The following is a 10,169-nucleotide window of genomic DNA, read 5'->3' on the forward strand; positions in this document are numbered from 1 at the left end:
TAAGGATGAGGATTCCGAGAGAGGGAATGTTGGCAGAAGCTGGGTATTGGTAGGATGTGAGATGTATGTTGGATCAGGACATCTGAGATACTCAGAACAGTGTGAGAATGAACAGTGTGAGGACGAACTAGCTGTGATGAATCACTCAGAAGTGCACAGAATGTTGTAGGGGCAGAATATTGTGGGCACAAGAGAATATTTTCAGGATGAACTATCACAGGAGTCTTGAACCTTCCTGTAAAACACAGAAGGGCATTGAATAAATATTTGCAGGGTTACAAGATGCCAAGGATGGTTCATTCACAGGACATCCTATTGTTGAGATGGGCAGATGGAGATACTTAAGAATGTTGCCACAGAACGCGCAGGTGGTGGTCATGCTGATAAAGTAGGGAGAACCGGAACATCATCTGAATTGGGACATTCGGGTTGTCAGGATGTTTTAGGGAGGCAACATCTGGTAGACCACAGGGTAGGCAGTGCCCGAATGCTTCAGAAACATGTCAGCTGGGATCCAGCATTTTTGAGAATGTGGATCACTGGTTTAAGTAGAACTCTGGGAGGAAGCGGCAGAGAAGGGCTGAGCCAATGACGTGAGGAGGTCATGGGGAGAGAAAGAAAGCAGGTAAATGAACATAAGTTTTATTATGGATCCTTTGTCCGTATCTGCTCCTGGGTTTTATGTTTTTGGATTGTTTCACGGATCCAGGAGACATATCTCGAGACTCGGGTGTAGACACCAGGTCGGTCGGGCTGTCCACATGGGAAGTCTCCCCAGGAGATGATGCCATGGAGTGTTCCATTACAGACCAGGGGGCCCCCAGAGTCACCCTGAGTGGGGGAGAGAGAAAAAGATGGAATCTTTGCTAGGGCTAAACCAACATACAGATGGGAATATGTGGGAGAGAGAGAAAGATGGAGAGAGAGACACAGAGATGAAGTCAGACACACACAGAGCAGCAGAGCAGTGAGAAACAGAGATAAGAAGACAGACACAGAGGGACAAGTGTTTCTCTCTTTTTCTCTGTTCCTTAGTTTCATTAAAATCATTCATCCAGTCTGGCGAGGTGGCTCACACCTGTAATCCTAGCATGAGCTCATGAGTTGGAGACCAGTTTAAGCAAGAGTGAGACCCTGTCTTCACTAACAGAAAAACTAGCCCAGCATTGTGGTGGGCTCCTGTAGTCCCAGCCACTTGAGAAGCTGAGACAAGAGACTCACTTAAGCCCAAGAGTTTGAGGTTGCTGTGAGCTATGACACCATAGCACTCTAGCCTAGGGTAACAGAGTGAGACTCTGCCTCAAAAAATAAGAAAAGGGAAGGGAAGGGGAAGGGGAAGGGAAGGGAAGGGAAAAATCATACACCGGTTCTTGTTTCCCTGGCCTTGAACCCCACCTTGCGGTCCTGTACTTTATCAGCTGACCCTGCTCCTGCTTTAAGGTTTCTTTGTACCTCTTACTATGGCATTAACCCATCCAAACCCAGGGAGGGTATGCGACACACATGTACCTCCGCTGCTCCCTCTGGACCCAAGGTAGTCATTACTGAGCTCTCAAGGCACGTTAAAGTAGTACCAGCTCTTTCTCATTGAACCAATGCAGAAGCCTTCCCTGTAGACATTGGCTGTTTTTTGCTCATGTGATATCCTTCTCCCCTTGTTTTGGTAATAACCTCCTGATTTTTTTCATCTGGGGAACTGCCCTATCCCACTCCCAATCCATGCAGTTTTTCCCCATCCCTCTCTGGCTCCCACAGTTAACTATGTGACTAAAGTTGGTCCATCAGAGACTCCCACAGCCCTGGCCCAGGATGATGGCTCAGGACATGTGACTTATGCCAGCATAGTGAGAATCACTCTGGCTCTATGTAAACTAATAAAAATGAGATGTTCTCTCCACTAAGATTGCTTAGAAGGGAGGGTATAAGCTCAGAGCTGTCGGGGCCATCTTGCTATGAGAAAAGCCTAACTGAGAATGAAGACAAAGCACAGAAAAGAATACTCCAAAAATAAAATTCGCACACCAGGTTTCACCTGTGCCTAAACTCAGACACTCCTCAACTTTTTTTTTTTTTTTTTGAGACAGAGTCTCACTTTGTCGCCGTTGGTAGAGTGGCATGATGTCATGGCTCACAGCCACCTCAAACTCTAGTTAATTTTTAGTTACAAAAGCCAAAGAATTTTTTTGTTTTGTTTTTGATTTTTTGTTTGTTTGTTTGATTTTGCTTAAGCCAGTATGACTTGGGTCTCTGTCACTTGCAACTAAAAGAATACCACCCTTCATGTATCTCAACAGAGAGCTCCGGACACCTAGTCAAAGCTGGGGTTCATGATGAGTTATATCTGCCATTGCAGATATAAATCCTGGTTCCCCCAAGGCTGGAAGTAAACTCCTCTCCCCTGAGTATTTTTCCCCACCCCCATCTTGGCTTCCCATCCTGGCCACTGCAACCCACCCCTCTCTTGGCCTCACCTCACAGGAGTCCTTGCCACCCTCTTTGGTGCCGGCACACAGCATGTTGGGGGTGATCTTTCCTGGGTAGACCTGACGGCACTCCTCATCTGAGCGCAGCTGGATGTTGGCACACTGTAGCGTTTTGGGGTAACTCACTGGTGAGGAGAGAGAAGAGGTCTAAGGACTTCTGACTCAGATGCGCTGTCGGGTGGGGGCTGAATAGGAAAGTTGGATGACAGAATTGGGAGAAAATAGAGATGGAAAGAGAACTAAAGGGGGAAAGATGGGCTCGTATGGGGGGAGAGTGAGGGAAGAGACAGACATATGGAGAGACATGGGAAGGAGGTGGAGGGAAAAATAAGAAACGTAGAGGGAAGGATGGGAGGGATAGGACAGAGAACTAACCGAAGAGGAAAGGGGTGGAGCCAGTGATGGGAAGAGATAGAGAACTGGACACTGGAAAGTAGGAGAGCCAGAAAGAGGTGTGGGAGCGCTGAACAGAGTAGCCAGAAGAGAGAAGGGAAAGACTCGGATATGAGACAGGGGAGAGAACTTGGGGCTGCTAAGGATGTCCAAAGGGTTCTTGTTGGTATACATGCCAACTTTACATTCACATACATGTAACTTACATATAAAGTACATATTTATGTTTCATCACATTTAATCAATATTAATAAATACTAATCATTAAATTATTACAAATTAATATTAATAAATACACACTTATCCATATGTTAAATGTATTTTATAAATCATAAAATCTAGAAATAATACACTTATAATTTATATATTACAAATGATAAGATTCATTTATAGTGAATGGTGCCTGTAGCTCAGTGGGTAAGGGTGCTGGCCACGTACACTGAGGCTGGCAGGTTCAAACCTGGCCCGGGCCAACTAAAAAACAATGACAACTGAAACAAAAAAAAACAGCTGGGAGGTGTGGGGGTTGCCTGTAGTCCCAGCTACTTGGCAGGCTGAGGCAAGAGAATTGCTTTAGTCCAAGAGTTTGAAGTTGCTGTGAGCTGTGATGCCATTACACTCTACCCAGGGCAACAGCTTAAGACTCTGTCTCAGAAAAAAAAAAAGATTCATTTATAGTATATATTATGTGATATTATATAAAATGTATGTATTTATAAAATACATTATAATATATAATTGAAATATTATATAATATATACATTATAGATACATTACACATTAGATACAGAGTTCTATATTTTATAATTTATAAAATGCATTTAATTCAATTTATATAACATAATATATACAAATTATATTACTTTAGAATATCTAATCTATATTATATCACATAATATCTAATATATAGTATATATTAGATAATATATACTATAATTATAATAAAATTATATTTTTATAATTATATTTATATATAATTTATATAATAAAATTTATGTAATAAAATTATAATTATATAATATATATTTTATAGATTTACGTTTATATACAGGATATATCTACCCTTAATTTACACAGTAGCACCTCCGATGATTGACCACCCACAGGACTGTAACAAACTGGCCAACATAAAAAACTAGGCCTACTATACTGATAGGTACATGTGGTGCATGTCTAGTTTATGAAAATCAGGTCAACTTAAAGAGGTGGTCAGCTATGGAGGTTCTACTCTCTATATATTTACACATATTATTATATATAAAAGAATCTTCCTCCAACTTTCTTTCCCATCTCTGCCCCAGTTTCCCTAGATACTCCTGGGGACCTCAGGCCATCTATATAAATGCTTACCCTGGGGGCTTGTGGTGGTGCCCCAGCCAGACACACGACAGCAGGTGCCAGGGAGTGGGTAGTCATTGTGGGAAAGGGGCAGGATACGAACATGGCCTGTGAGCTGGACCGGGGATTGTAGTTCTAGAAGCATGATGTCGTGGTCATGGTTCAGGTGAGTGGGGCTGCTCCGGTATTCAGGATAGGGGATAGAGCGGACCACCTCTCTCACCTGCTCACTGGCCTCCACACGCCCGAGGGCATGCTTGCCCAGGTAAACTTTGTAGCCTCTGTGGGTGGAGGAAGGAGGTGGTTAGGGGGAAGACGAACTCATCCCTATGCCAGCCCCAGCCTCGTTCCCATCCCTCCTTCCTCGTCTCCAAACACATCTCCATCCCCATCCCCATCCTCAACTCTAATCCCATCCAAATTCCTAAACCTCTTCTTACCCCCATGCCCATCCCCAACTCTAACTCCAATCCCATCCTTAAACCCAACTTCACCCCTCCTGTCATCCCTATTCCATGCTCCCTTTGCCCCTACATACTCCTTTAGACAGTGTGCTGCAGTGAGGACCCATCTGGGGTGGACCAGGACTCCACCACAGAGTAGCCGCCCTCGCACTAGTAGGGCTGCCTGCCAGGGCTGAGAGTGGGGGAGGCAGGTGTAGCCACCTGGGAGAAACCCATTGGTTCCATTGGTGCTGTTGATAATCTTGGGATACTCCTGGGAGATGCCTAGTGAAGAAGAAAATTTGTTGGAGAATTGGGGTCTAGGGTGAGAAAATGCTAGGGATTGCTCCCTGGCCTTGAGGAAAGGGTCAGGATATTGCTCTGGGTGACTGAGAATTGATGACTCATTTGTTGCCCTCTGGCAGTTGCCATTCTCTATCAAGTGGAGATGAGTCAGGGCAAAGAGGAGATGTTTTCTGAAGAAGTGCCAAACCCTCCACTGGGGGCTTAAGAGAAGAATTCACAGGATGTGAATGTTTCTGATAAATAAGTGGAAATCTGACTTTCTTTCCACCTGCATTCTCTTTATCATTCCACCATGGAATGGATTGCAGGAGGTGGAAGTGATATTGACTTACATATCCAGCTAGGAAATATCCATCCATTCCTCCATCCAACCCTCTGTCATCTGTTCATCCCTTCACTTATTCATCCACTCACCCGTCCATTTATCCATCCATCCATCCATGCATCCATCCACCCATCTTTCCATCCATCCATCTTTTCCTCCTTTCATTCCTCCCTCCCTCCATTCATCTTTCCATCCATCCATACTTCCATCTATCCATTCTTCTATCTATTCATACCTCTATCTTTCCATCTATACATCCATCCATCCATCTTTCTATCCATCTGTACCTCTATCTTTCCATCCATCCATCCATCCATCCATCTTTCCATTCCTCCCTCCATCCATCCATCTTTCCATCTATCCATCCCTCCACCTATCCATCCATCCATCTTTCTATCCATCCATACCTCTGTCTTTCCAACTATCCATCCATCCATCCATTTTTCCATCCATCCATACCTCCATCCATCTATCTGACATCCATCCTTCCTTTCACTATGTCTTTGCTGGGTGTCTTGATGTCTTTAAATGTCACCTGTACACTAACCACTCCTGAATCCACATTTCCAGTCCTGAACTCTCTTTAAACTGGAAACTCAAATGTTGTTAACTTGCATGCCTTACAGGCATTTTACACTTTGTGTCCCCAACTTGATTTTTCTCAACCAAAACTGTCCTATTTAGTCTTTCCCAACTCAGTGCTCAGCCTCAAACCTGGAGTCACCTTTGCTTTCCCTCTCACCACCAACATGTCCTGCTGTTTTTATCTCCTAAATATCCAGATCTCTCCAGCTTCTCCACTACCATCTGGGTTCAAGTCCCATCTTGTGTTGCCTGATGACAACAGCAGTATCTTAAATCTTTCTGATTTTGCATCCCTCCAGTCCAGTGTTTCCAAAGCAGCCTGAGGACTCTTGGAAAAAGGAAAGTCAGATCATGTCAGTCCCAGGTTTGACTTTCTTTAAAATAAAGTCTCAAAATCTTTCCAAGGTTGTCAGGACTCTGCACCATCTGGCTCTAGGCAACCTCTTTGACCTCATCCCCTTTCTCTCTCTTCTTGTCTCACTCTGGTCCAGCCACATAGACCTGGCCTTCAAATCCATCAGACCTTTTATACTTGCTGTATTTTTCTCTCTGGATGGTTCTTCCTCCAGATCTACATTGTTCAATATGGTAGCCACTGGCTACATGTGGCTTTTAAAATGAAACAAGAGTAAATTAAAAGTTCAGTTTGGGGCAGTGCCTGTGGCTCAGTGAGTAGGGTGCTAGCCCCATATACCAAGGGTGGCAGGTTCGAACCCAGCCCTGGCCAAACTGCAATGAAAAATAGCGAGACATTGTGGTGGGCACCTGTAGTCCCAGCTACTTGGGAAGCTGAGGCAAGAGAATAGCCTAAGCCCAAGAGCTGGAGGTTCCTGTGAGCTGTGATGCCATAGCACTCTACCAAGGGTGACAAAATGAGACTCTGTCTCTAAAATAAAATAAAACAAAATAAAAGTTCAGTTTGGGCTGGGCGTGGTGACTCATGCCTGTAATCCTAGCACTCTGGGAGGCCAAGGCAGGTGGATTGCTTGAAGTCAGGAGTCTGAGATCAGCCTGAACAAGAGCGAGACTCTGCCTCTAAAAAAAAAAAAAGAATATAAATAGCTGGGAGTTGTGGCAGGTGCCTTTAGTCCCAGAGATTCTGGAGGCTGAGGCAAGAGGATAGCTTGAGTCCAAGAGTTTGAAGTTGCTGCTCTGAACTGTGATGCCACAGCACTTTACCTAGGACAGTGGTTCTCAACCTTCCTAATGCTGTGACCCTTTAATACAGTTCCTCACATTGTGGTGACCCCCAACCATAAAATTATTTTCATTGCTACTTCATAACTGTAATTTTGCTACTGTTATGAATTGTAATGTAAATATCTGATATGCAGGATGGTCTTAGGTGACCCCTGTATTCGACCCCCAAAGGGGTCACGACCCACAGGTTGAGAACCGCTGATCTAGGACAACAAAGTAAGACTCTGTCTCAAATAAATAAATAAATAAATAAATAAATAAATAAATTTTTAGTTCTTCAGTCACACCAGCCAGATTTTAAATGTTCAACAGCCTCAAGTGCCCAGTGTCTACCATATTAGACAGTAAAGATACAGGACATTTTCCATATATATATGTATATATATATATGTATACTCATATACAGAATATCTGCAGGATGGCCCTCAGAATCTGGAGGTCACATGTTTGGGTAATTCTTGATTCTGAGAGCTCAGCCTCAATATTTCCTCTTTGGAGAAGCCTTTCCTGGCCACTCTAGCATTGCCCCTCCTGGACCTATCAGTCCTTATTACGTCCTTTCAGTTGGTTTTCATTAGGACAATGGTCACTATTCATTTCTCTTTGTAATTTGCTTACATTTATTGATTTATTTTCAGCTTCTCACCTTGATTGTAAGTTCCACTGACAACAGGCACTTTCAGTGCTTTGCTCAGTGCTGCATTCCTAGGACCGAGCACTGTGTCTGCCATATCATGGGCGCTCAATAAATGAATGCTATGTATGACAAGGGCTGTGTCTGTGACTGGAGGGATAGCATGAAGCAGTGGGACAGAGATTTTTTTTGAGGCAGAGTCTCGCTTTGTCACCCTCTGTAGAGTGCATGGCATCATAGCTCACAGTAACCTCAAACTCTTGGGCTCAAGGGATTCCCTTGCCTCAGCCTCTGAAGTAGCTGCAGGCCCCCACCACAATGCCTGGCTATTTTTAGAGACAATGTCTCACTCTTGCTCAAGCTAGTCTTGAACTCCTGAGCTCAGGCAATCTACCCACCTCAGCCTCCCAGAGTGCTAGGATTACAGATGTGAACCACCATGCCCAGCCCCTTCTGTGTGATGTACAAATTACCCACCTCAGTTTCCCCAGCTGTCAAGTAGCAAAAGTAATAGTTCCTCTCTCACTGAGCAGTTGTTCAGTTCAATAAGATCCTGCATTTCAAAATACGCAGCTCAGCAGGTGGCACGGGGTGAAGGCTCAGTAAGTGGGGGCTGTTATTATTAATTATTAGTTGCAACAAGAGGTCCCTTCTCCTCCCTGCCACATTCTCCAATTACATGGCAAGTGATGGGATTAGCCCAGTGGATCTCAGTTAGGGACAGGAATCTTTGGGGGCAGCATCATTATGGGTGGTGGAGATATGAGCATAAGAAACACTAAATCGCACACTCTGATACCTAGTCACCATCAGTCCTCTTTTATTCCTAATTTTGATGAGGATAAAGTTTCATGATGGTGCTAATATGATTTTAATATCACTCTAATCCTCACTGAGCTCACTTTTTAAAACCAGAAGGGAAGTAGAAGCCTCAGCAGACAACCTAAACTTGACTGAATTGAACTATCTGCAATAGCCATTTGAGGGAGGTCAAAAAGGATCAAATGCTGGCCATTTCAAGTGGTCCAACCCAATGAACATATTGTTTGTTTTCATTGGGCAGAATCTATTTCTCTCTTTACCTTTAATTTATGGCCAAAGATGTTGTTTTCTATTTAGGACAGTGACATAAACTTTACTTTTGAATATGCTGTTGTTTCATTAAAAGAAAAAAAAAGAGCTGATTTTAAGAATAGTAGGTAAAATAAAAAAGAACATTAGGTTAAAAATTATGCAAATGATTTGCAGAGCCTCAAGTTGAGGATGTGGTACACATAGTGGACAACCTGCATTAGGATTCTGACTGAGGCATTGCTGGTATCTTTGGGGCAGGACCCTTCATTCTCCCAGTCTTGGGTTTTTCAGCTGTCAAATTGGAGTAATTACAGTGCACCTACCTCACCTGGCTGCTGAAGACTCTGCAAGACTTAGCGTGTGGAGTTCCTGGCCTAGGGTGTGGCACCAGAAGAGGCACAAGTCCAAGGAGTGTTGCCAAAGCAGAGAAACCACCCCATCTTCAGGCCAAGGATGGTGCCAGGTGCCAGGTGCCCTTGGACCCCTCCTCCCTCAGGTCTTGGCTCAAGGGTCAAGTTCATTACACCTCTAGGCTCCTGGCTTGACTCCTTGAAGACTTTACTCCACGTCATTCAGAGTAATTAATTATTAACTAGTTATTTGGGTAATTGTTTGAATAATATCTGTGTCAGTCCCCGCTAGACTCTGGGTGCTGAGAGCAAGGACTGTCTCTGCCTGCACAGCAACCAGCACAGTGCCTGATGCTCGGTTGCTGTTTGTTGAATGAATTATGCATGAATAGGGTTTCCAGAGAACCTGACTGCAAAGGTGGAGAAAGGGGGCTTAAATGTGAGGAGAGGGCTCTTTAGGGACCAACTTAGGGTGAGCCCTACATAGCTGGGGGGGCACCCCAAAGATTAAAGGAAGAACAAATTAGAAGGACCTGGAAAGGGCTATGAATGAAGAGACTATTACTAACAGAGTAGTAAAGACTAACTTTCAAGTCCCTTCTATCCGACGCACGTTGAACGCTCCACAGGCATGTTCTCGTTTTAACATTCACAAGAACCCTTGGCGATGAGTACTTGTACCATCTCATTTTGTAGATGAAAACAACTTAGGCACGAAGAGGCTAAGTTACTTGCTCAAAGTGGCGGCACTGGGGCGCAAACCCTCATCCTTCAGACTCCTCTCACCCTCTGGGAGGCCAGGGGGACCCGCAAGTGGCAGGAGTTGGTGTGGGGCCATTTTAGCAGCTGAGGTGTGCACGCTCTGAGACGGGACACCCTTGGGAGGAGTCGGGGTCAGAGGCGAAGAAACTGGGGTCATTGGACCGACTTCAGCCAAGAAACCAGGTCACGTAGGGACAAGCCGGAAGTGCTCTAGGTTGGCCCCGAGGGACCCGGCCTCGAGTGGGCGGGGGGCGGAGCTCGTGGCTCCCACGCCCC

General features: G+C 44.6%; 1 protein-coding gene across 3 annotated transcripts in view; it reads right to left on the bottom strand.

Moving 5' to 3' along the window:
* Nucleotides 1-637: 637 nt before the first annotated feature.
* The window catches only part of KLK13 (kallikrein related peptidase 13), a 9,704-nt gene continuing 172 nt past the window's right edge, over nucleotides 638-10,169 (bottom strand). The window contains exons 2-5 of one of the 3 annotated variants that reach the window (XM_023508902.1): nucleotides 4,753-4,942; nucleotides 4,446-4,495; nucleotides 2,472-2,608; nucleotides 638-831 (exon numbers count right to left, since the gene is read on the bottom strand). In XM_023508902.1, the coding sequence (XP_023364670.1) occupies nucleotides 646-831; nucleotides 2,472-2,608; nucleotides 4,446-4,495; nucleotides 4,753-4,942 (563 nt within the window). In that variant the 3' untranslated portion in view covers nucleotides 638-645. Of the gene's footprint in view, nucleotides 832-2,471; nucleotides 2,609-4,226; nucleotides 4,496-4,752; nucleotides 4,943-10,169 lie in introns of all 3 variants that reach the window. The other 2 variants (XM_012813685.1, XM_023508903.1) reach the window with 2 other exon arrangements.

Source organism: Otolemur garnettii, unplaced genomic scaffold (genome assembly GCF_000181295.1).
Source record: "Otolemur garnettii isolate 467f Iridium unplaced genomic scaffold, OtoGar3 scaffold00288, whole genome shotgun sequence".
NCBI classification, from domain to species: domain Eukaryota; kingdom Metazoa; phylum Chordata; class Mammalia; order Primates; family Galagidae; genus Otolemur; species Otolemur garnettii.